Source organism: Heterodontus francisci, chromosome 6 (genome assembly GCF_036365525.1).
Source record: "Heterodontus francisci isolate sHetFra1 chromosome 6, sHetFra1.hap1, whole genome shotgun sequence".
NCBI classification, from domain to species: domain Eukaryota; kingdom Metazoa; phylum Chordata; class Chondrichthyes; order Heterodontiformes; family Heterodontidae; genus Heterodontus; species Heterodontus francisci.
The window spans coordinates 19,932,785-19,959,460 of record NC_090376.1 but is presented as its reverse complement, the minus strand read 5'-3'; the positions used below and the strand labels follow the sequence as shown (position 1 = coordinate 19,959,460).

The 26,676-nt window shown below is 44.2% G+C and overlaps 1 protein-coding gene across 2 annotated transcripts; it reads left to right on the top strand.

Moving 5' to 3' along the window:
* Positions 1 to 477: 477 nt before the first annotated feature.
* On the top strand, positions 478 to 26,022 carry LOC137371166 (regucalcin-like). 2 transcript variants are annotated; one of them, XM_068033233.1, is made up of 7 exons: positions 478 to 580; positions 7,956 to 8,121; positions 12,568 to 12,750; positions 16,041 to 16,256; positions 16,517 to 16,648; positions 22,305 to 22,459; positions 24,521 to 26,022. In XM_068033233.1, exons 2-7 carry the CDS (start codon positions 7,959 to 7,961, stop codon positions 24,569 to 24,571), a joined length of 900 nt encoding a protein of 299 aa, XP_067889334.1. In that variant the 5' UTR covers positions 478 to 580; positions 7,956 to 7,958; the 3' UTR covers positions 24,572 to 26,022. The 2 variants fall into 2 exon arrangements, with proteins under 2 accessions (XP_067889334.1, XP_067889335.1); XM_068033234.1 differs by lacking the exon at positions 16,041 to 16,256.
* The last annotated feature ends 654 nt before the right edge of the window (positions 26,023 to 26,676 follow it).

Genomic DNA, 26,676 nt, shown 5'->3' with positions numbered 1-26,676 from the left:
AATGATTGTCGTCTGGGTTTGCTGTTTTAATGAGTATTGGACTGTCTTAATCAGTATGATGGCAGAAAGTGGTTCATTGGCGATTGTAGTTGCCAAGATTAGGGAATGTGTCTGCCTTTATTGGCCAATTCTGAAAACAAATTGGTGAAGCAATGCTTGAGATTTTCTCAATAAGTCGGGTCTGTTTGTGTTTCCACTGTGTAGTTAATTTTCACAATTTGTTTTGGGGCCCCCTTGGTTATTAGGCTTTTTGGCATCATTTACAGACCAGATTTTGGGAAATCCTGCAATTATTCAGTCGTCTGAGATTACTTTTGACCAGCAAGGTCAAATCTTAACGCCACATGTAAAACCTACTGGAATAATAATCGTTATTTATAACTGACTATTCCGTATCACAATAAAAGGATACAGAGGCAGACAGACACAGCATCAGGACAAGTCACCTATATCTAAAAAAAAGTGCTGACAGGGTCAAAGGCAATAAAATATTCCCATTAATGATTAACCGATCTCTTTCCGGGTTTGCGTTAAAAACTGAAGTCTGTTTACATCGATTTAAAGCAGCGGAGTAAACCAGGTATTTATCGTTTCTTTTAGACTTTCTTTCCTCCCCACTTCTGTACATTTCCAGGAGGATGTTTTCGCTATCTTGTCCCCATCTGACTCCCTTGCAATATTACTGTGTGGAGCTGGCAGAATTGAGGCCACGTCTATTCTCTGGCTGGGGACTCGCCAAAACATCAGCCGCGTTGTAAGATCGCCGAAGCGGCCTTATAGAAATTCTCTGAGTCTCTCTAACAGGGTATGTTGAAGGGTGGGGGGAAGGAGAGGCACCATCCATCTTCGCAACTGTGTGTTAGTGTCAGGTCGGGTCAGTGTGAATGGCAAGTTTTAGCATGTTGTCAGATCACTAATTCTGCCCCGGCTGTTTTCTCTTGGGAATGAACCGTGAATATATCCTTTCTTTCAGCTAGATGTTTCATACCTGGAGTGAATTCCCTGAATAAAGAGCCAAACACTCTGGAATCATTCAGGATGATGTTGGACACTCTGATCACAAGATACAATACACTTAAGGAATGCCATTTGGCATGTTACCGTACAGCCCCCATCCCACTGTAGCAACTGATTGTTTTTCCAAAGATCTGGAAGTCTATTCTACATGTAGATCACTCAGTGCCCTGGTTTTTGTAGTAGTAATGACAGCGAAACTGTCAGCATTAGCAGTAGTTACTCCTCTGAAACTGACCACAACTCTGGAGTCCATCTATTCGCAGTTAAATATGGAAATCCATTAGTTGCCGTCAGTGATTCTATGCTTCTCCATAGGGTGCGCTGTTGAAGTCCCTGCAGACTGCAATGTATTAGAAATCACTGAACTGATGAGAACTTCCCCTTTTACGTTGTAATATCACTGTTAAAAACCCCTGAAAAAGTGAAGCCTTGTTAATGAGGATAACTGAGTTGTTAAAGGTGTACTAAGTCTTAACTACTGCCAAAGAACCTTTTTGACCTTGGAAAACAACTTTTGTAATGTCAGATTTCAAAATTCTGATAATTCCAAGTTTTAAAATATTTCTTAAAATTTGGTTATGATATTTCAGCTTCTAATATCTGCACTGGGCGTGAAGAAGGGAGTTTGGTGAATGAATTTTAAGGATTAATCTCTCAAGACTAGTTTTTGTTTTGTTTACATCTAGCAATTAATTGAAATTTCTGTTTCAGTTAAGAGAGAAGTTAGATTTCTTGCAGTTTTAAACAGGGGTATACTAACACTCTGAGAGTATCTGTAGCTAGTGAATTAGGTAGCTAGCTTAAACTGGTCTCTGAGCTGTAGCAGAGCTGACAGCATTGTTTTCAGAGTATAAATTCAGGGGACTGTCAGTGCTGCTGGAGGGCACAGAGTGTGAATAAAGGAGTTTGGTAATTGAGGGAGTTCGATAAGGAGGGGAACTATAAATTACGAAAATAATAAATTTGAGTTCAGAGTGTAAAGTGGGAGTTTGGTGCATGAGGAAGGGGCTTCTTTCTTTCTTCTACCTTTTTCAACCTCCAGTAGCTGCCTCTCTCTTCAGTACAGCGGAAGAAGCTGATTGGTGAGTAACTGGTAAGTTATTTTACTACTTATTGTAATAAAAAGTTTTTACAGTTAAATTATGGCAGGTCAGCTCGGCCATGTGGAATGTACGTCCTGCGGTATGTGGGAAGTCATGACGCACCACGTGTCCTAGATGAACACATCTACAGGAAGTGTCACCGGCAGCAGAAGCTTGAGCTCTGGGTTTCGGAACTCAAGCGGCGGCTGGAGTCACTGTTGTGCATCCGCTAGGCAGAGGACTACGTGGATAGCATGTTTAGGGAGGTGGTCACACCGCAGGTTAGGAGCATGCAGGCAGAGAGGGAATGGGTGACCATCAGGCAGTTTAAGAGAACCAGGCAGGAAGTGCAGAAGTCCCCTGAGTCTATCTTTGCTTGCTAATCAGTTTTACATTTTGGATATTGGTAAGAGTGATGGTTCCTTGGGGGAGTGTAGCCAGACCAATGTCTGTGGCATCACGGGTGGCTGAGCGGCACAGGAAGGGAGGAAGAGGAGGGGAAGAGCAATAGTGATAGGGGATTCGATAGTCGGGATCAGATAGGCGTTTCTGTGGTGGTAAACGTGACTCCAGGATGGTATGTTGCCTCCCTGGTGCCAGGGTCAAGGATGTCATGGAGCGGCTGCAGGACATTTTTTTTTATTCGTTCATGGGATGTGGGCTTTGCTGGCCAGGCCAGCATTTATTGCCCATCCCTAATTGCCCTTGAGAAGGTGGTGGTGAGCTGCCTTCTTGAACCGCTGCAGTCCATTTGGGGTAGGTACACCCACAGTGGCTGTTAGGAAGGGAGTTCCAGGATTGTGATCCAGCGACAGTGAAGGAACGGTGATATAGTTCCAAGTCAGGATGGTGTGTGACTTGGAGGGGAACTTGCAGGTGGTGGTGTTCCCATGCACTTGTTACCCTTGTCCTTCTAGTTGGTAGAGATTATGGGTTTGGAAGGTGCTGTCTAAGGAGCTTTGGTGTGTTGCTGCAGTGCATCTTGTAGATGGTACACACTGCTGCCACTGTGCGTCGGTGGTGGAGGGAATGAATGTTTGTGGATGGTGTGCCAATCAAGCGGGCTGCTTTGTCCTGGATGGTGTCGAGCTTCTTGAGTGTTGTTGGAGCTGCACCCATCCAGGCAAGTGGAGAGTATTCCATCACACTCCTAACTTGTGCCTTGTAGATGGTGGACAGGCTTTGGGGAGTCAGGAGGTGAGTTACTCGCAGCAGGATTCCTAGTCTCTGACCTGCTCTTGTAGTCACGGTATTTATATGGCTACTCTAGTTCAGTTTCTGGTCAATGGTAGCCCCTAGGATGTTGATAGTGGGGGATTCAGCGATGGTAATGCCATTGAATGTCAAGGGAAGATGGTTAGATTCTCTCTTGTTGGAGATGGTCATTGCCTGGCACTTGTGTGGCATGAATGTTATTTGCCACTTAACAGCCCAAGCCTGGATATTGTCCAGGTCTTGCTGCATTTCTACATGGACTGCTTCATCCTTCTGGGGGAGGGCGAACAGCTAGAGGTCGTGGTCCACATTGGTACCAATGACATAGGTAGGAAGAGGGATGAGGTCCTGAAAGCAGATTTTAGGGCGTTAGGAAGGAAATTAAAAAGCAGGACCTCCAAAGCAGTAATCTCAGGATTACACCCAGCGCTACGTGCTAGTAAGCATAGGAAAAGGAGGATTGATGGATTGAACACATGGCTGGAGAATTGGTGTAGGAGGGAGGGCATCAGATTTCTGAGGCATTAGGACTGGTTCTGGGGCAGGTGGGACCTGGTCAAATCTTCAAATATGCTGCTGTTCCGGTGTAAACGCTGGCCTCTAAATCCAACCTAAGTTCTAGGATTGTGGATCTGCTTCCGTGATATAGATGGGGACTCGAATTCCACAATTCAACACATTGTAACTGCAAGATTGTCGGGCAACCCAAAGAAGTCAACTGCCTGTGTTGGGGGCTGTTGGCTTGTTTAATAAAAAGAGCAGAGCCTGATAACCTGGAATTTGGCTTGGGCTGTGCGGTGATTGACCTCAGTGCCAATGCTGATACACTGGTTCAAGAAGATTGGATAAACAATGCACAGGGATTGTTCATTAATTAGACAACCATTTTATTTTATCTTATTAAATATTAAAGGATCTTTATGATTAGGAAACCAAAATGTGTTAAAATATTTTATCACCCACTATCTATTAGTGAATTCGAATCCACTATCACCTATTAATTAAAATAAATTAAATTAAGGTGTTAGTCATAGCTAAGTGGTAGCACTCTCGCCTCTGAGCCAGCTGGTTATGCGTTCACCATCCCACTCCAGAGACTTGAGCACAAAACCTAAGCTGTCCCTTCACTGCAGTAGTGAGCGAGTGCTCCACCATCAGAGGAGCTGTCTTTCAGATGACCAATTAAATCAAGGACACAACTGCCATCTTAGGTGGACATAAAAATCCCACCGAGCTATTTCAAAGAAGAGCAGGGGAGTTCTCCCTGGTGACCTGGCAAATATTTATCCCTCAGCCAACATGACTGAAAAGTTATCAGATCATTATTGCATTGCTATTTGTGGGATCTTGCTTTGCCATTTCCGACATGACAACAGTGACTACATTTTAAAAAATACTTGTTGACTTTGAGATGTTCTGAGGTCATGAAGGTGGCTATCTAAATACAAGATCTTTCTTGAAAGGGAGTGAGAAAATTATCTTTTCACATTTATTTCTCATCAATGTGAAGGATGACCGTGGTGGGAGTAGAACATCTTTCCAACTTTGGTTTTTGCATTGAGCAAAGGGGTACAAGTACAGGGGTACTGTTTATATCCTAGCTTGCACCAAGTCCTGGTCACACATCACCACTGTGCTTGCTGATCTACATTGGCTCCTGGTCCCAGAATACCGCTAAGTCTTTCACTGCTTGTACTGTTAGGACATTGATTTATGGGATTATCTGCAGCCAAGTGGGAAGAATTCCCACCCCCACCAATAGGTCTGCTTCTCCACAGTATACCAGGTTGGCTAGTCATTCATTGAAAGTTCCCCATATTATCCTGGTTCAGGTATTGGATTACTGAGTCCACCACAGATGGTTGACTTGGTTCCAATCTTCATTCACCAGGTCATTCATCTTAAGGTCACCTCCATCTCAAAGATAACCTGTTTATCTCCCTCTCCAAAAGGAGGATCATCATCAGGTGTGACACTTATTGTCACTGTTATGCTCAGTGTGCCGTTACAAATCTCAACTCTTGAGGTACACTGAATAGCTTGGTCAGTGTTGTTACGACCGAGGCAGGAGGAATGCACTGTTTTTTCTAGTTCTACTTCTCCACAGGTCACAACTGTACGCAGCTACCGATACGGTCAATCTTAAACTCTATTTTTATCCCAGAGTAAAATACACCAACCAGGATTCTTTAATAAACAACAAAATTATCAGTTGATTATAAAACAAGACTTTACCAGGAACGAAGCAAAGCATTAATACACAGATTGAAATTTGAAAGTTCCCTTTTTACCTTCGCCCCTCACACACACGCACACATATACACACCAGTTAACTGCAAAATAGAGATTTTCTCTTTAGAGCTCTGTTACAAAAAAGAGACAAAAAAGAATACTTTAGCCAAATACTTGCTAATTCTTGAAAAAAAAAGAGAAGATCTGGAAAGATGTCAGTTGTCCCTTTTTGGTTTGGCGTCCCAAATACGCGTAGACGGCTGTCACCAGGATCTTTCTAGAACAGTTCTTTTCAGGCGACATTGAAGATCAGTTTGGCAGGCTTTCCAGGAGAAATGCAGCATCAGTTGCTCTATTTCTTACACTTGATTCTCACGATCTTCTCAGAGATATGGAGGATGGTGAGCTGATGGTGACTGCTCTCTTGGCTGGTATTCTCCTTCAAAACAGTTCAGACCCGAACACACTGTCCAAAGCCAAACCAAAAACAATGGCTGGATTTTATAGAGCCCTTGACGTCGGGATCCGTGGTGGGGGTGGCATGAAGCTTGCCCCAGATGAGGCCCGCCACGGACCTCGATGCTGGCAGGACCCGGCCCAATGTTGCCAGCAGCGGCGAGTCCTCATGACGGCCCACCCCCTCACCGGCCGCTCGGCGACAGGACCGCCATTTAAATACTTAAATAAATTAAATCACCTGAATTACTGAGTCTCCTGTCGCCACCTGAAGTACCGCCTTGATCCTCACCAGCCGGCACTGCCGCACCTTCGGATCCCGGTCCGGGGAACTGAGGCATAACATTGGTTGGGAGGGCGTAAGTTTCTCAGTGTGGGGGGGGTGGGGAACGGGGTCAAATTAGCATCATGGGTGTAATGAATGGTGAGAAGGCTTATAGTTTACATTTGTGCAGTTTGGGGATGGGGGGAAGGTCAGAAAGTAAAGGTAAGTGTTTTGGGAGGGAAAGGCAAATAATTAATTGTTATTGGAGGGGATGGGAGAGGGGCAAAAGAGATGTATTTATTTTATTTCATGTAATCTATCTTTAAATATTTAAATTTCCCGGTGGGGCTGACAGCCCTTTAAAAATGGCATCAGTGTCTGCGCACAGGCAGCTGACGCCATTGCCGGGGATGGGCAGCCTGCCCCCTCCATGTGATCAGGTGGGGGAGGGGCGGGGGTACGACCCGCCCCGGCTATTTAAATGAACTTAGAATTAGAGCAGCTCTTTGGTGTGCGGCCCACTTGGGCGTGCCGCCATTTTTATAAAATCCAGCCCAATATCTCAAGAGTTAAGCCTCCTGACCCCGATAAATCCTGTCATTTCTCTGTAAACACCTTCTCCAAGTCAAAAAAGCCCCCTGCTGGGTATTTATCTGAAGTCAGGTGACTTCCAGCAAATGATGTTTCCAAACGAGACCTCTCAGTGTTCCTTCACTGACCCCAGCGAAAAAAAATCCATGGAATCCTTTTCAGTTTTCCCAAATACGACAATGTCCATAATTCTAAAATAAGAGTCCTCAAAAAAATACTTGAAAAAAATATAGAAGTATTGTCATAACAGTGTAACTAAGGCAATATAGAGTCATAGAATCATTTGCGGTGCAGAAGGAGGCCATTCAGCCCATTGAGTCCAGACTTAGTCTCCAGTTCTTTCTAAACTTCAGACCATGGCTGAGCACACACAGGCAAATAGAGTCTCATTGTATGCCATGTACAGGGATGTACATCAATTGTGGTGCAAAACAGGAATCTTGAGCGTGCATGTGGCCTTTCTCAACTCATTTAGTGAAAGTATTGCTATTTATATGTAAAAATATGCACTTGAATTTACTTTAATCTGAACGCCCAACATTGATTTTTTATAGAAAAAAATTACATTTCATTTGAAAATTTTGTGGATGCTCAAGTGAGAGAAAACTGCAGATTCTCAGTTCAAACCCATTGCCCCACTCACCTTGGGGGTGTAAAACATCCCGTCTGGGCATTTGCCAAGACCTGTTTGATATTGTGAATTTGCCACATGAGGGATCATAGGACCAAACCTGCATCTGACATATCAACCGAGAAAACTAGCAAAAGCTAACAGTTTCAAAAAGGTGGCAATTTAAAAAATGGCCTTGAGGAAAAGTCTGTGGGTAGCAAAAGCATAAGCCTAGTATCATAACCATTAAGCTACTGTACCTGGAATTGGAATGGGTTTTAACTTTAGTGGTTCAAAGAGAAGACCCATCACCATTATCTTGCCAGCATCACCCACTCCCTGAAAATTTGTTTGTTAAAGTGAACATTTGGCATATACATGTTTATGAAGTAAAATAACTTTCATGTTCTAGTTACAGTGAATGTTGGAAAGATCTAGCTAACCCAGGTTCTGAGAGAGAAAGGTAATGACTATCTTTTTGTTTCAGGTAATGGCATCCATTAAAATTGAATGTGTTGTGAAAGAGAAATACTCGGTTGGAGAAAGTCCTGTTTGGGAAGAAAAACATGGCACGCTGCTCTATGTAGACATCCCTGAACAGAATGTGTACAGATGGAATCCTGTCAGTAACCAAGTGGAGAAAATCCATGTTGGTAAGAAAATTATACCTCCATTTACTTAGAAGTCGAGTAAGAGTAGCATGGACACAGCCATTTGCTATACCAACTCCCTCTATCACTTAAATACATTTACGTCCCAATATTGACCTTTTTTTGGGCGGAGACACCAAAGGTCATATTCTTCATGTTTTCTTTCTTTGTCCTTTTTCTCACTACTACTATTTCTTGATGACCTGTTTTGGTATCTTCTGTATTAGTCTCCTCGAAAGTACACGTGTGTAGGTGTTTGGTGAAAACAGATTTAGGTTTAACCTTGATGCACTCTATGATGATATATGATGGGAGCCGTGGTTTACTAAAGAAGTTGAAGCGCTTGTCAAGAGGAAGAAGAAGGCTTATGTTAGGATGAGACGTGAAGGCTCAGTTAGGGCGCTTGAGAGTTACAAGCTAGCCAGGAAGGATCTAAAGGGAGAGCTAAGAAGAGCAAGGAGAGGACACGAGAAGTCATTGGCTGATAGGATCAGGGAAAACCCTATGGCTTTCTATAGGTATATCAGGAATAAAAGAATGACTAGAGTTAGATTAGGGCCAATCAAGGATAGTAGTGGGAAGTTGTGTGTGGAATCAGAGGAGATAGGGGAAGCGTTAAATGAATATTTTTCGTCAGTATTTACAGTAGAGAAAGAAAATGTTGTCGAGGAGAATACTGAGATTCAGGCTATTAGGCTAGATGGGATTGAGGTTCACAAAGAGGAGGTGTTAGCAATTTTGGAAAGTGTGAAAATAGATAAGTCCCCTGGGCCAGATGGGATTTATCCTAGGATTCTCTGGGAAGCCAGGGAGGAGATTACAGAGCCTTTGTCCTTGATTTTTATGTCGTCATTGTCGACAGGAATAGTGCCGGAAGACTGGAGGATAGCAAATGTTGTCCCCTTGTTCAAGAAGGGGAGTAGAGACAACCCTGGTAATTATAGACCTGTGAGCCTTACTTCGGGTGTTGGGTGAAATGTTGGAAAAGGTTATAAGAGACAGGATTTATAATCATCTTGAAAAGAATAAGTTCATTAGCGATAGCACGGTTTTGTGAAGGGTAGGTCGTGCCTCACAAACCTTATTGAGTTTTTCGAGAAGGTGACCAAACAGGTGGATGAGGGTAAAGCAGTGGATGTGGTGTATATGGATTTCAGTAAGGCATTTGGTAAGGTTCCCCATGGTAGGCTATTGCAGAAAATACGGAAGTATGGGGTTGAAGGCGATTTAGAGCTTTGGATCAGAAATTGGCTAGCTGAAAGGTGGTGGTTGAAGGCAAATGTTCATCCTGGAGTTTAGTTACTAGTGGTGTACCGCAAGGATCTGTTTTGGGGCCACTGCTGTTTGTCATTTTTATAAATGACCTGGAAGAGGGTGTAGAAGGGTGGGTTAGTAAATTTGCGGATGACACGAAGGTCGGTGGAGTTGTGGATAGTGCCGAAGGATGTTGTAGGGTACAGAGGGACATAGATAGGCTGCAGAGCTGGGCTGAGAGATGGCAAATGGAGTTTAATGCGGAAAAGTGTGAGGTGATTCACTTTGGAAGGAGTAACAGGAATGCAGAGTACTGGGCTAATGGGAAGATTCTTGGTAGTGTAGATGAACAGAGAGATCTTGGTGTCCAGGTACATAAATCCCTGAAAGTTGCTACCCAGGTTAATAGGGCTGTTAAGAAGGCATATGGTGTGTTAGCTTTTATTAGTAGGGGGATCGAGTTTCGGAGCCACGAGGTCATGCTGCAGCTGTACAAAACTCTGGTGAGACCGCACCTGGAGTATTGCGTGCAGTTCTGGTCACCGCATTATAGGAAGGATGTGGAAGCTTTGGAAAGGGTGCAGAGGAGATTTACTAGGATGTTGCCTGGTATGGAGGGAAGGTCTTACGAGGAAAGGCTGAGGGACTTGAGGTTGTTTTCGTTGGAGAGAAGGAGGAGGAGAGGTGACTTAATAGAGACATATAAGATAATCAGAGGGTTAGATAGGGTGGATAGTGAGAGTCTTTTTCCTCGGATGTTGATGGCAAACACGAGGGGACATGGCTTTAAGTTGAGGGGTGATAGATATAGGACAGATGTTAGAGGTAGTTTCTTTACTCAGAGAGTAGTAGGGGCGTGGAATGCCCTGCCTGCAGCAGTAGTAGACTCGCCAACTTTAAGGGCATTTAAGTGGTCATTGGATAGACATATGGATGAAAATGGAATAGTGTAGGTCAGATAGTTTCACAGGTTGGCGCAACATCGAGGGCCGAAGGGCCTGTACTGCGCTGTAATGTTCTAATTCTAACCTACTGAAGCTTGAAGAAATGGCCACTTGGTCCAAGTCCTGGAAGGCATCTAGCACCCGTGAAATCCTGACCCAGCAAAGCCTTCAATAGAGGAGCAGAGAAAATTGTTAAAGGGAAAGTTCTGTCAGTGTTGGGAACGACAAGTACAAGTTGTGATTTGCCATCAAGATAAACAACAATTATGAAAAAGAAAATTGCTGTTCATTCCTGGGAAATTCACTATGCAGTTGGCATTTTAACTGAATAATATGTTGTCCCTCAGTGGCATCATCCGAAAACACCAAGGCCATGTACACTGATGACACACAGCTCTAACTCAGCACTACCTCACTCGCCCCCTTCATTGCCTTTGTGTTATGACTGCTTGTCTGACATCCAGTACTGGATGAGCAAAACTTTTCTCCCAATTAAATATTGGGAATACTGAAGCCATTGTCTTTCAGAAACTCCACTCCCTATCCACCAGCTGAAGCTAAATCAGACTGTTGGAAAACTCGACGTCTTATTTGATCCTCAGCTGAGCTTCCAACCCCATATACTCTCCCATACTAAGATTACCAACTTCCACCTCCGTAATATCGCTTATCTCCATCACACCTCAGACCATCAAATGGAAAATGGAACTCAGCCTGGAGAAGTGTGAGGTGATGTATTTGGGGAGGTCAAACAAGGCAAAGGAATACATGATTAATGGGAAAATACTGAGAAGTGTCGAGGAAGTAACGGACCTTGGAGTGAGTGTCCACAGATCCCTGAAGGTAGCAAGACAGGCCAATAAGGTGGTTAAGAAGGCATATGGAATGCTTTCCTTTATTAGCCGAGGTATAGAATATAAAAGCAGGGAGGTTATGCTGGAACTGTATAACTCATTGGTTAGGCCACAACTTGAGTACTGTGTGCAGTTCTGGTCACCTCATTACAATAAAGGATGTAATTGCACTAGAGAGGGTACAGAGGAGATTTACGAGGATGTTGCCGGGACTGGAAAAATGCAGCAATGAGGAAAGATTGGAAAAGCTGGGGTTGTTCTCCTTGGAACAGAGAAGGCTGAGGGGAGATGGGATAGAAATGTACAACATTTTGAGGGGCCTGGATAGAGGTGAAGGGCCTATTCACCTTAGCAGAGAGGTCAGTGACAAGGAAGCATAGATTTAAAGTGATTGTTAAAAAGATTAGAGGGGAGATGAGGAAAAGTTTTTTCACCCAGAGGGTGGTGATGGTCTGTAACTCACTGCCTGAAAGGGTAGTTGAGGCAGAAACCCTCAACTCATTCAAAAGGAGTCTTGATATGCACCTCAAGTGCCGTAATCTGCAGGGCTACGGACCAAGTGCTGGAAGGTGGGATTAGACTGTGTGGATCGTTTCTCGGCCGGCACAGACACGATAGGCCAAGTGGCCTCTTTCTATGCCAAAAACTTTCTATGATTCTATGATGTGCTGCTGAAACCCTTACCCATGTTTTAGTTACATGCAGACTTGACTGTTCTAATGCTTTCTAGGCTGCCGTTCAGTCTTCCGTCCTCCATAAACTTAAGCTCATCCAAAACTCTGCTGCCTATATCCTAACCTGCACAAGACTCGTTCAGCCATCACTGCTGTGTTTATTGATCTGCATTGGCTCCTGGTTCACCAATGCCTCGATTTTTAAAATTCTCATCCTCATATTCATGTCCCTCCATGGCCTTGCCCTTCACTACCTCTGTAACCTCTGCCAGCCCTACAACCCTTCGAGGTCTCTACGCTCCTCCAATTCTGGCTGCTTGTGCACCACCACTTCCTTCGTCCCACCATTGGTGGCCGTGCCTCCAGCTGTCTAGGTCCTAAGCTCGGGAATTCTTCCCCTAAACCTACACATGTTTCCATGTCTCCTCCTTTAAGATGCACCTTTAAAACTTACCTCTTTACCAAACTTTGAGTCACCTGTCTTAATGTCTCCTTTGGCTCTGGGTCAATTTTTGTTTGATAATTCTCCTGTGAAGCTCCTTGGGATGTTTTACTACATTAGAGGTGCTATATAAATGCATGGTGTTGTTGTGTGAGTTGGATACACTACGAGTAAATTTATCCTTCCATTTATTTTGTTGTCACATAGCATTAAAAGTTACAATTTAATATTAAAATTTTCTCTTAAATGTGATTGCTCTGTGCTCATCCTGCCTTTTTCAGATGCTCCAGTTGGTGCTGTCACTCCCCGGAGTTCTGGGGGATATGTCCTGGCTCTTGGAAAAAAATTTGCCTTTTTGGACTGGCAAACAAAACTGGTTACTGACATAGCACAGATCGATAATCAGAAAACAAACATCAGATTCAATGATGGCAAGGTGGATCCTGCTGGACGCTTTCTTGCAGGTTTGATAGTTTGCCATGTATCTTGGTAACATCTGCCGACTCCGGCCACCCCCTCCCCCACCCCCGCCTCAGGTCATATGCTGCTACCCTCATTCATGCCTTTGTTATCTATAGACTTGACTATTCCAATTTGTACACTGGCTGGTCTCCCACGTTCTACCCTCCATAAATTTGAGCTCATCTTAAAACTCTGCTACCTGGATCCTTACTTGCACCAAGTCCCTTCCATACATCATTCCTGTGTTTGCTGACCTATATTGGCTCCCAGTCTGGCAATACCAGACACTGCGGCACAGTGGCGCAGTGGTTAGCACTGCAGCCTCACAGCTCCAGCGACCCGAGTTCAATTCTGGGTACTGCCTGTGTGGAGTTTGCAAGTTCTCCCTGTGTCTGCGTGGGTTTTCTCCTGGTGCTCCGGTTTCCTCCCATGTGCCAAAAGACTTGCAGGTTGATAGGTTAATTGGCCATTATAAATTGCCCCTAGTATAGGTAGGTGGTAGGGAAATATAGGGACAGGTGGGGATGTGGTAGGAATATGGGATTAGTGTAGGATTAGTATAAATGGGTGGCTGATGGTTGGCACAGACTCGGTGGGCCGAAGGGCCTGTTTCAGTGCTGTATAACTAAACAAAACCTCAATTTTAAAATTCTCATAATTGTTTCCAAAGCCCTCCATGGCCTTGCCTTTCCCTATTTCTGTAACCTCCTCCAGCCCTGCAACAGTACCACCCTGTGAAATCTCTGCGCTTCTCCAATTCTGGTCTCCTGTGCATCCCTGAATTTAATCAGTGCGCCATTGGCAGCCCTCCCTAAACCTCTCCCCCTATTGAGATCTCCTCCTTTAAGACACTCCTTAAAACTTAACTTTTTGACCAAGCTTTTGGTCATTTCCCCTAATATCTCCTCATGTGGCTCAGTGTCAATTTTTTTGTTTTCTTATTCATTCATGGGACGTGGGCTTCACTGTCAAGGCCAGAATTTGTGGCCCATCCCTAATTGCACTTGGAAAGCTGATGGTGAGCCACCTTCTTGAATGGCTGCAGTCCATGTCGTGAAGCTACTCCCACAGTGCTGTTAGGGAGGGAGTTCCAGGATTTTGACTCACGTGATGCTTCTATGAAGTTCTTTGGGATGTTTTACTATGTTAAATGCACTATGTAAATACAAGTCGTTGCTGTTAGTGTTTTTAGGCATTACTGGTATGACTAAATCCTGGTGTAAGTCTGCCACATCTTACTGCAGTGTTTGGTTACAAATCAAAACTCACGTTCATGGTTCTCTTGCTGACCTTGTGAATCGTCAGTATGCTCAAACTTAAGGTAAAATACACGAACAGAGCAGACAGGTTCAGCCTTCCTGGGGATGTAAATTAATGGCATTTAGATGGGTTTCAGGAATGTTATATATTGTGGGTTTGTGACCAGTGAGAACAAGTTTGTATTTCTTTAGCAAAATGCTTTCCGAATCTCACTCCTCTCCACATCAGTGGAACTTGTCGTAAACTCTAACTGGAATAAGTTTCAGGAACATAAACCAGTTCTGACAAACTGGACAAAAAACCCACAACATATGAGGTTCCTCAAACATTTACAAATATTTACTTGCACCTGACTTATGGGTTTTTAAAATTTACATTCCTCTTTAGGCATTGAGCAAAGTTCGTGATTCTTTGTTAAATAAACTGTACAAATTAATCTCAGTACATCTTAGGTCAATTTTGAGAACGTGAAGGGACATCGAGTAATTATCAGCAATTTTTGAAATAAACCAAACTTTCCAATTAAGGCAAGTCTTCACTAAAATAAAATGTGAAATGGAATATTCAGTTACAATGCTTAACAATACAGCCAAGTATTGACCATCTGCTATTTTCACTGACTGTCGTATTTCCAGTTGTTTCTATGGCTAATTTGCATAAGTAAACAAGCATGGAACAGACATTTAAAAAAAAATTGAAATACATTGAACTTCAGTTCACTTAGTAAAGAATAATCCAATACCGTATACCAAACATTAGTACAATAGCCTAGATATACAACAGTGTTCAAAAAGACTTGCATTTATATAGCGCCTTTCACAATCTCAGAACATCACTTTACAGCTAATGAAGTACTTTTGAAGTGTAGTCACTGTTGTGGGAAATGCAGCAGCCAAATTGCACACAGCAAGCTCCCACAAACAGCAATAGGATAATGACAAGATAATCTGCTGTTGGTGATGTTGATTGAATCATAGAAAAGAGTGGTTGCAGCACAGAAGGAGGCCATTCAGCCTGTCGTATCTATGTTGGTTCTCCAAGAGCAAATCAGCTTGACCCACTCCCCAGACCTTTCCCTGTAGCCCTGCAATTTTTTTTCTCTTCAGTTGCTTATCCAATTCTCTTTTGACAGCCACAGTTGAATTTGCCTTTGCCACACTCCCAGGCAGTGCATTCCAGATCCTAACCAGGGAGGGATTAATATTGGCCAGGACACCAGGAATAACTCCTCTACTCTTCTTTGAATAGTGCATGGGATCTTTTACATCCACCTTAGAGAGTAGGTGGTGCCTCAGATTAATATCTCATCTGAACGATGTAACTTCCAACAGTGCAGCACTCTCTCAGTATTGCACTGGAATATCAGCCTAGAGGAGTGGAACTTGAACCCCCAACCTTCCTGACTCAGAGGCATGAGTGCTACTAACTGAGCCATAGGTGACACATAAGCAAGAGTAGTACAGGCCAGTAAGGTTCCCAGTTCACTCCCTTGTCTGTGTTGAGTAGGTTGAATTCAGGTAAGGAAGGGTCACTGACCTGAAAGTTTAACTCTGCTTCTCTTTCCACAGATGCTGCCAGACCTGCTGAGTATTTCCAGCATTTCTTGTTTTTATTTCAGATTTCCAGCATCTGCAGTATTTTGCTTTTATTATTAAGGTACCCGTGATTGATTTCTTCGGACTTGGAGGAAGGGAAGGGACTCAAACATAGTTCCTGAATGAAGTCCAGTCAACCTGCTGGAAAATGTGTCTTTAGATGATGGGGTGAGGACAGGTTTGGGTTTCTAATACCCCTTGTTGTTGCTGAAACTTGCTGCATCACCTCACAAAAATGACATTTATCTCTCCCTTCAAAGGGGAGTAACGTTGTATGTGTGTGTGTGTGTTAGGCGGGTGGCAGTGAAAGAGGATGGTATCTTAATAAACAATTCAAATCCGTTCCCTTCAGTTGTGCTATTTTGAGATTCTAAGAGCTGTATAACTCAGGGAAGGTACAGCAATCTCTATTATTTCAACATGATCCTTTGTTTCAGGAACCATGGCAATGGAGACTCGTCCTGGTGAATTAGAAAGGCATCAGGGATCTCTTTACGCGCTGCAGACTGATCACTCTGTAGTCAAGCATTTTGATCAGGTGGATATTTCCAATGGTCTAGACTGGTCACTGGATCACAAGATCTTCTATTACATAGACAGTTTATCTTTTACTGTGGATGCATTTGACTATGACCTGCAGTCAGGAAACATCTGTAAGTATTAGAATTAACATGCTAAGTTATTTTTATTTGTTTACGGGATGTGGATGAACCAAGGCTGCATTTATTACCTGACCTTAGTTGTCCTGAGGTCAAGCTGGTGATTGGCCTTTTCCTAGAAAATCTGCAATGTCTCAAAGTGCAGTAAAGGTCCCTGCTTGAGAGATTCCACTGCTCTATCCTAAGTGCAGATCCATGCAGGAAATGGGAGTGATTTGTAATATGTAAACTCTACATTCGTTTATTTTCGACAGCAAATCGAAGGGTTGTGTACAAGCTTGAGAAAGAAGAAGTCATTCCTGATGGACAGTGCATCGATAGTGAAGGAAAACTCTGGGTCGCCTGCTATAATGGTGGAAGAGTCCTTCGTATCGACCCAGAGACAGGTAAACAAACCATTTGGGGATTTTCTATTGTTAGATGCTTTGTAGTGAAGTTTTTGTAAAATCACAGACGCACAGATGGGCGATTGTGGAGATGAAGGTAAGTGGTCTTAATGATGAAAAGGATAATGGGGCTTCAAGCTCCGGTCTGGGTCAAGAAAGCTGCCAAAGGTTCACAGGGTTTGGTTCATCCTGGGCAAGTTGGCAGGATGGGAGATAGAGTCAATGGCAAGGGAGCAGAGTTTCTGACAGTGACTAAAAATGAGGCTTTAGCGGATGTTTTGGCTCAAACATAAATTGTCACCGCACTTTAGGGTCCTTGAGAGGGCGCAGAGGAGATTTGCTAGAATAGTTCCAAGGATGAGGCATTTTAGCTACAAGGTTAGGTTGCAGAAGCTGGGGTTGTTCTCCTTGGAGCAAAGGAGATCGAGGAGAGATTTGATAGAGGTTTACAAAATTACAACAGGTTTACATAAGATAGACAAGGAAAAGCGGCTCTCATTAGCTGATGGTACAAGGACTAGGGGACACAGATTTAAGGTTTTGGGCAAGAAATGCAGGGGGAATGTGAGGAAGAACCTTTTCATGCAGCAAATGGTAATGACCTGGAACTCATTGCCCACAAGGGTGGTGGAAGCAGAGACAATGAATTATTTCAGAAGGAAATTGGATGGGAACTTGAGGAAAATAAACTTGGAGCGCTATGGGTTACAGTGGGGGATTGGGACTGATTGGAATGCTCTGCAGAGAGCCGGTATGGACCTGATGGGCCGAATGGCCTCCTTCTGTGCCCTAATGACTCACTGACTCTGTGGGCTGAATTTTATTTCAGTGCCTGGAGACAGACTGAAAGGCGGGTGGTGGGGGAGGGGGGGGACAATGGTGGGTGACCCCTGTCAAACCCCTGACCGAGTTCAACAGCAGGCAAGCAATTAATTGCCCGCTGTTGGGGATGCTATCCCCTTTAAGAGACAAGATCCTACCCAAGAGCTGCTGGCTAATCAGAGGGCTGGCGCTCTGAGTCCCAGTAGTGCCACCGGGAGCAGTGGCCAGTGCTGGTACTGCTGGAGGCCTGGAGCAGCAGCCATGGAGGATGCCCCGGAATTAAGGCAAGTGGGGTTGGGCTTGCCAGGGTCACTCAGGCAGGCCCCAACGAGGTTGTGGGTGTTGTGTGTTCCTTCCATCTCTGTGTTTGTATAGACACAAAGACTGATCACTCAAGGTGAGTTCAGTAATGTAATGAGGGTGGCACAGTGGCGCAGTGGTTCGCATGGCAGCCTCACAGCTCCAGCGACCCGGGTTCGATTCTGGGTACTGCCTGTCCTGAGTTTGCAAGTTCTCCCTGTGACCGTGTGGGTTTTCGCTGGGTGCTCCAGTTCCCTCCCACAGCCAAAGACTTGCCGGTTGATAGGTAAATTGGCCATTGTAAATTGCCCCTATTGTAGGTAGGTGGTAGGAGAATGGTGGGGATGTGGTAAGGAATATGGGATTAATGTAGGATTAGTATAAATGGGTGGTCGTTGGTCAGCACAGACTCGATGGGCTGAAGGGCCTGTTTCAGTGCTGTATCTCTAAAATAAAATAAAAATATTGTGGGTCCTTTATTGATTAGAGAGAGCAGCAATTACATTTGAGATGGTTACTGTACAGGTGTATCTTCAAGATTGCCTATTGTACATCATAGCTCTTACATGACTAATGTGATCTGGTAGCCATGCTTCTTAAAGATGTATACACACAACAGTGGGGAGGGTGTTGTATAGGCCCTCTGTGGGCCATAGGGTGCCCGATCAGGAGGATACTATCCCCCGGAGCCCACCGGGAGGCCTCCAGATTTTACTGGGCAGTTTCCCCACGTGGCGGAGGACACACACCACCCACCACCCCCCCCACCCGACATTGGTGAAATACCAGCGGCAGCGGGAAGAGGCCCGGAACTTTCGCTTAATTGACCATTTAAGGGCCTCAATGGGCCATTGGACGGGAAGGCTGTCAGCGACCTTCCGTGTCCCTGGTAAAATTCCATGGCATTGAGAAGGCGATGGGCACACCACCACCCCGCCTTTCTTCCCCATTTTATGCTCCCCCCATCTTCCAGCCCATCTCCAGAGGGCTGGTAAAATCCAGCCTATGACTCTATGATGTTGGACAGGCAGCCTAACAGAATGGAACTGTTCATAGGATTGAGAGAAGAGATGGAAAGGTAGAGATGAATATCCTCGACGTACAGAGCTGATTCAACAATTGCAGGTGATGGAGCGAAGACAGTAATGAGAATGGAGCCAAGGACAGATATCTTGGGACTCGAAGTGAAGGTGTTGGGTGGGAAGGGAAGCTATTGCTGGGGATGTGCTGGCTGTGTTTGAATAGATAGGATAAGACAATAAGATATTTTTAGATAAAAGCAAAATACTGCAGATGCTGGAAATCTGAAATAAAAACAAGAAATGCTGTAACCACTCAGCAGGTCTGGCAGTATCTGTGGAAAGAGAAGCAGAGTTAACGTTTCGGGTCAGTGACCCTTCTTCGGAACTGACAAATATTAAAAATGTCACAGGTTATAAGCAAGTGAGGTGGGGGTGGGGCAAGAGATAACAAAGGAGGTGTAGATTGGACAAGGCCCATAGCTGACCAAAAGGTCAGGGAGCAAAGGCAAACAATATGTTAATGCTGTGTTGAAAGACAAAGCATTAGTACAGAAAAGGCGTTAACGGACTGAATACTGAACAGCAGCAAGTGCAAACATGAAAAAGAACAGTGGGTAAGCAAACTGAACAAACTAAGATGAAATGAAATAAATGCAAAAAAAGGTTGTAAAAAATGTAAAAAAGAAAAAAGAAAAAACAACTAAAAATGAAAGTAAAATGGGGGGCTGTCATGCTCTGAAATTATTGAACTCAATGTTCAGTCCGGCAGGCTGTAGTGTGCCCAATCGGTAGATGAGATGCTGTTCTTCGAGCTTGCGTTGATGTTCACTGGAACACTGCAGCAATCCCAGGACAGAGATGTGAGCATGAGAGCAGGGGGGAGTGTTGAAATGGCAAGCAACCGGAAGCTCAGGGTCCTGCTTGCGGACTGAGCGGAGGTGTTCTGCAAAGCGGTCACCCAGTCTGCGCTTGGTATCCCCAATGTAGAGGAGACCACATTGTGAGCAGCGACTACAGTATACTACATTGAAAGAAGTACAAGTAAATCGCAGCTTCACCTGAAAGGAGTGTTTGGGGCCTGGGATAGTGAGGAGAGAGGAGGTAAATGGGCAGGTATTACACCTCCTGCGATTGCAGGGGAAGGTGCCTTGGGACGGGGACGAGGTGGTGGGGGTATTGGAGGAGTGGACCAGGGTGTCGCGGAGGGAACGATCCCTTCGGAATGCTGACAGGGGAAGGGAGGGGAAGATGCGTTTGGTAGTGGCATCACGCTGGAGATGGCGAAAATGGCGGAGGATGATTCTTTGGATATGGAGGCTGATGGGGTGGAAAGTGAGGACAAGGAGAACCCTGTCACGGTTCTGGGAGGGAGGGGAAGGGTTGAGGGCAGAGGTACAGGAAATGGGCCGGACACGGTTGAGGGCCCTGTCAACAACAGTGGGGGGGGGGGGGGGGGGGGAATCCTTGGTTGAGGAAAAAGGAGGTCATACCAGAAGCACCGTCATGGAAGGTAGCATCATCAGAGCAGATGCGTCGAAGACGGAGAAACTGGGAGAATGGAATGGAGTCCTTACAGGAGGTAGGGTGTGAAGAAGTGTAGTCGAGGTAGCCGTGGGAGTCGGTGGGCTTGTAATGGATATTAGTAGACAACCTAACCCCAGAGATGGAGACAGAGAAGTAGAGGAAGGGAAGGGAAGTGTCAGAGATGGACCATGTAAAGGTGAGAGAAGGGTGGAAATTGGAAGCAAAGTTGATAAAGTTTTCCCGTTCAGGGCGGGAGCAGGAAACGGCACCAATACAGTCATCAATGTACCGGAAAAAGAGTTGGGGGAGGGGGCCTGAGTAGGACTGGAACAAAGAATGCTCGACATATCCCACAAAAAGACAGGCATAACTAGGACCCATGTGGGTACCCATAGCAACACCTTTTACTTGAAGGAAGTGCGTGGAGTTGAAGGAGAAGTTGTTAATGTGAGAACAAGTTCAGCTAGGCGGAGGAGGGTGGTGGTGGATGGGGACTGGATACTTTTAGAAACAGGATGAAGCTTTTATATCTAATGAGCTCAACCTTTTTAAAAAAAAAACATTTGAAAGTCAGCTAGAGTTGACGGGTATCTCTGTGGTGGGTGCAGGTTCTGCCCCTGGAGATGTGTCTCAATCAAGTGGCATTGGTGAAAAGGCTGGAAGTTTTTTCTCTTCCAATCCACCAGTTTATATTGGTTCTTCCCCCTAGTCAATCCCATAGAGTTGGCATTCTTCCACTCCCCTCTGAATGTTGGCATTCTCCCTCCCCAGTGTAAAGCCCTGCTCCCAGCTTCTTCGCCCCTCCCTAGCTTCTTGATTACCATCTATTTTCCTTCCCTCTATTGCCACCCCCTTTCTTCTCCCTTCATTGACATTTATTTTTCTCTCTTCCATTGCTATCTACTCGTCTGTTACGACAGGGTGAGAAAGGGGTCTAGGGTTCCCTCTCAGCCTTCACCTGGTCTTAACGTAACAGGATTTAATTTTAAACACACCGTATTTTTAGCTCCCCCTTGGTGAATCCTTGTTCACTACTTTCCAATTATAAGGCAAAGAAATCAACACAAACAGGCTTTCTTAGGTTTAAAGAAGGTTGAAATTTATTAAACTTAAACTCTAATTCGGTTGACATCTACGGATATACAACGCATCCACACTGGCATGCGGTACACACATGCAAAGAGAGTCAGAAAAGAAGAGAAGAAAAATAAAGTGGAAATCTTTGAGGCAATATCTGAAGAGTTTTGTTAAGTTTCTTCGAGCTCACTGTAGAGTCCTTGATTGTAGGTAGTTCTTGCTTTTCGTTGGGGCCCAGTATTCTTATTAAACCTTGTTCGCTGTAGAAGACTTTTCTCTCTTGGGTTTCATGTGTCTTCAGTGGATTCAGAGGCTTGTGAGAAAGAGATTGGAGCTGACAGGAGAGAGATCTTCTCAGTCCAGGAGCAAACAGTCTTTCTGCTCAAACTCTCTGTGGCTAGTTCAAAAAAAACCCCTGGAACAGCCAGTTAGTCATGTGACCAGCTGGTCCAACCAGTCCTGGCCCCTGTGGATTGTATCACCCCAGCAGGCCCTAGAATGCGCTTCCCCACCCCTCAGTGTCTGGTGATCAACATCCATTGTGGGTTGAATGTGTCAGGGAATGGTCCTTTGTTTACACAAGCACTGTCTGTTAGTATGCAAATGTTTTTTCCAGCCACGGCTGATCTGTTCAACAAGTCATTTCCTCACTCCAGCAACAGTTCAAAATCAATGTTCATATGACAAAACCAATGTGCCTCATTCTTGGCAGGTGGGGACCTGCATGATATGCCCCTTTCATTGTCATTCATTTTCCCCTTCCATTGCCATCTAATCCCACTGTCCATTCAGCCCTGCTTCCCACCTGAGTCTGGGTTTTCGTACTGGTCTTCCTACATAGATAATCGAGATTGCTGCTGAACATACTGCCCATAATTGTACAAGTGACCAAGCAGGAATGTTTCTTTTAGGTAAAAGGATGCAGACAGTGAAACTGCCTGTCAGTAAAACAACATCTTGCTGCTTTGGAGGAAAGGATTATTCAGACCTTTATGTAACATCAGCTACCAAAAGAATGGACGAGGAGTCGCTTCAGAGAGAGCCGCAGGCAGGTGGCATTTTTAAGGTATATGGAATTGTCTTACCATATCAGTGGGAAATTTCACTGCATTAGTAATCTAGAGAGCCAGGCTAATACTTTGGGTACACGGGTTCAAATCCAGCCATGGCAGCTGGTAGAATTTAAATTCAATTATTAATAAAATTCAGTTACTTAAAAGAAATCTTGAATTTAAAGCTAATCTCAATAATGGTGCCATGAAACTACCGTTGACTGTCATGAAAAAACCCATCTGGTTCACTAATGTTCTTTAGGAAAGGAAATGTGCTGTCCTTACATGTGACTCCAGACCCACAGCACTGTAGTTGACTCTTAACTGCCCTCTGAGATGGCCTAACAAGCCATTCAGTTCAAGAATAATTAAGGATGGGCAACAAATGCTGGCCTTGCTAGCGATGCCCTCATCCCATGAAAGAATAAATAAAAAATGGATAGGGTCAAATTCAAAGGAGCATCCGTACATTTGGTTTCGCTCCTCTCCCAAGGCACTAATGCATCCTTGGATAATTAGCTCAATTATTGAGCATGTTCAGGAGAGAAATCTATAGATATCTGGATACTAACAACGTCAAGGGATGTGGGAACAGCACAGAAAGTGGTGTGCAGGTAGATGATCAGCCAAGATCTAATTGAATGGCGGAGCAGGCTCAACAGGCTGAATGGCCTACTCATGTTCCTATGTTTCTAGTGGCAGATAGCCCCCACCTCACTCAAGTGGCCATTGTTCAAGCATGAAGCTAAACAGTGAGCATTTAGCACACTATTTGTCTGTGCAGATCCCACAGTCAAACTTGTTCCTGTCCTCAGCTGCCATTCACACAGATACGCTTCCCAACAGAGATCACTAAATAACAATCTGGAATGAAGATCCTGGCTAAGTTGTCCTTTACCTAGTGCAGCAGCACTCCTACCACCAGAGTCACCCTGGCTAAAATCAGCTGATTCGGTACAGATCATTAATTGAAATTGTGACCTTTCTGGTCAATATGGCTCAGTTCTGTACTGACCGATTTCTAATGATGAATGGGAGAAACCAACAGAAAATCAAAGGAAGGAAAGAATTGCATTTATATAGCACCTTTAACAACGTCCCAAAGTGCTTCACAGTCAATGAAGTACTTTTGAAGTGTAGTCACTGTTATAATGTAGGAAATGTGGCAGCCAATTTGTGCGCAACAAGCTCCTACAAACAGCAATGTGATAATGACCAGACAACCTTTCAGACATGATTGCTTAGGGATAAATATTGGCCAGTACACTGGGGATAATTCCACTGCCATAGTATCTTTTACATCCCCCTGAGAGGGTAGACAGGGCTTCGGTTTAACGTCTCATCTAAAAGAGGGCATCTTTGCCTAGATTTTGCGCTCAAGGTCACCATCTGACTTGGAGCTGAGAGTGATACCCACGGAGCCATGGCTGCCATGTGCCATACATTTGATGTATCACTGGCAGTGCAAAAGACTGGATACAGCAGATATAAAAAAAGACGGAATGTAAAGGCGCCTAAGTTCTGTTTACTGTAACAATTATTTTATGTCAGTCTTTTTGTCTCCTTTTTGTGCAAAATCTATCCTGCCATCTCCTCTCCTGATGGCATTGACTCCATGTTGGGTTCTGTTCTATGTGCACTGGCTGTTCACTGGTAATGGCCAAGTGGGCATTGCTCATGTGTGAGTGGCATCAGGCTTAATGAAGGCATCGTAGCCCAGCCTGATTCTGCCACGGACAAATTAACTTTTTTCCACTTATTCTTTTCCACTCTCTACTTAGGGATCAGTAAGTCATGCGAGTATGATCAAAAGCAAGAACCTCAGCCGAACTTTAGTGCTGTTTTTCTTGGGGTAGATGCTGAGATCTTGTTAGTCTGTGTGACTGCAGTACTTGCTGCCATAACCATTGTGAAGCCCCATAGGAGGCAGGTCCGACTAAACTCAGTGTGACTTTCGAAGATTTATTCACGGTCTGAGCTGAGGGTTTACGCTGTTCATTGATAGATATTCATGCTCTGAGGTAATAAATGAGAAGTTTTCAAATGAATGAGTACCATTTTATTTTATTTTCCAGATTACTGGACTGGGTGTGAAAGGGATTCCATCATATTCATATGTGGGATAGAATATTTCCACAAACAGATCCAGTGTCAGCAGAAAAGAGATCAAATGAACAGCTGCAGGGTTTGCAAACAGGAAAAAAAAACTTTCATGACCTATTAAAAATTGTACTTTAAAATTTTTTTTTCATATAATGTGCATAAACCGAAAACTGGGCACAGTTGTGCCAATTCACAGAATGAAAATGTTCTTATCTATTTCTGTTTAAAAAGGATGTGCGTTGTCTTATTTTCTGTTCTCGATTTCTCTCCCTAATGGTTCAACTGTGGCTTTTTGTAGCACTCTCACTTCTGAGCCAAGAGACTGTGGGTTCAAGTCCCACTCCATGATTTAAGCACAAAAACCAAGGCTGATGCGCCAATACAGTATTGAGGGAGTGCTGTGGTGTGAGATCTTGGGTGAGGTGTTAATCCTAGGAACTGTCTGGCCTCTCCAGTGGATGTAAAAGATCCTATGGCATTATTTTGTTGAAGAGCAGGCAAGTTATCTCTGGTGTCCTGGCCAATATTTATGTCTCAATCAGTGTTCCATGGGGTCTGCCCCTGCCCCCTCCCCAGTGAAGACAGAGCCAATAACTCATCATTGCATAACTACGATGAACCCTTTACGATAATATCTCAAATTAATCTGTGGGTTTAATTCAGTAACACACTAAAACTAAAAGGTGTGAGCGCCCTCTCCAGGAGATGGCCTCATCCAATGTGGGCTTGGCACTGGGAGGGCACTTCACTGACTATTGGATCTCATGGGCACTTTCTAAGCTCACTACAAAATCTTTTTAGTGTTATGAGCAAGTGGATGCTCCAATTGAATCTTTTAATGTTAGAAAATAACTTCCTAGGAAACAGAATGTTACATGGTTCGAAGTCTGCTTGGCCAGAACGATCCCTCGACAGGGCAAACTGCTGGCCTGGCCAGTAACACGCACAGCCTGAGAACAAATAACACGTCTGTTCTTACAGTCTGAGACTACAAGTGTATTATAACTGCAGCCTAACTCATTTTTTCACAGGGCCTGAAACTGTGATGTTACTTATTGCCCTTCCTTTGACAATCTAGAGCCTTATCAGCATCTAAACATTTCTCCTGTATTTGATATACTTCTCCTTCTCTCCCACACTTTTAAACAGTTTGATACTATGGGGAAATAATATAAGAAAACTGTTCAGTCCTCAGTGTGTACACTGTTATTGAACAAAGCCGGACTGAGAATTGTGAGGTTCTTTTTACTCACCAGTCACACAGCTGCAGAAAAGCCCAGCTATATACTTACGTACCAATGTAGGCTTTGGATTCTCTAGTGGTTGGGTGGCATGGACTCACTACCCTCAGCAGAAAATACTTCAGGTTACCACAGCAGCCATTTTCTACTGCTCATATTTAAATATTAACTAAAGGCAAAATACTGCGGATGCTGGAAATCTGAAATAAAATTGAAAGTGCTGGGAATACTCAGCAGGTCTGGCAGCATCTGTGGAGAGGGAAACAGAGTTTACATTTCAGATCGATGACCTTTCATCAGAACTGACAAAGGTTAGAAATGTAATTGATTTTGGAGGGGGGGGGGGTGGTGGGGGAGAAGAAGGTGGGAGAAATTAAATGACAAAGTGTCATGGAACAAAAGGCAAAGGGAGTGGTAATAGTGATAGTAAAAGACAAAACATCTGTCCAGAGAGAGCGTTAATGGCAGAAAAATGAACAGCTCTGTCCGAAAGTGAAAACGTGAAAAGCAAGTTGAAGGCCAGTACCTGGTTTTTAAAAAAGAACAATAAAAATTGGGGTCATGGTCTGAAATTCTTGAACTCAACGTTGAGTCCAGAAGGCTGTAGTGTGCCTAATCGGAAGATGAGGTGCTGTTCCTCGAGCTTGCATTGATGTTCACTGGAACACTGCAGCAGGTCAATGACAGAAATGTGGGCATGAGAGCAGGGAGGTGAATTAAAATGGCAAGTAACCGAAAGCTCAGGGTCATGTTTGAGGACTGAGTGGAGGTGTTCTGCAAAGTGGTCACCCAATCTGTGTTTAGTCTCCCTACATTGTGAGCAGCGAATACAGTATAGTAAATTGAAAGAAGTACAAGTAAATCACTGCTTCACCTGGAAGGAGTGT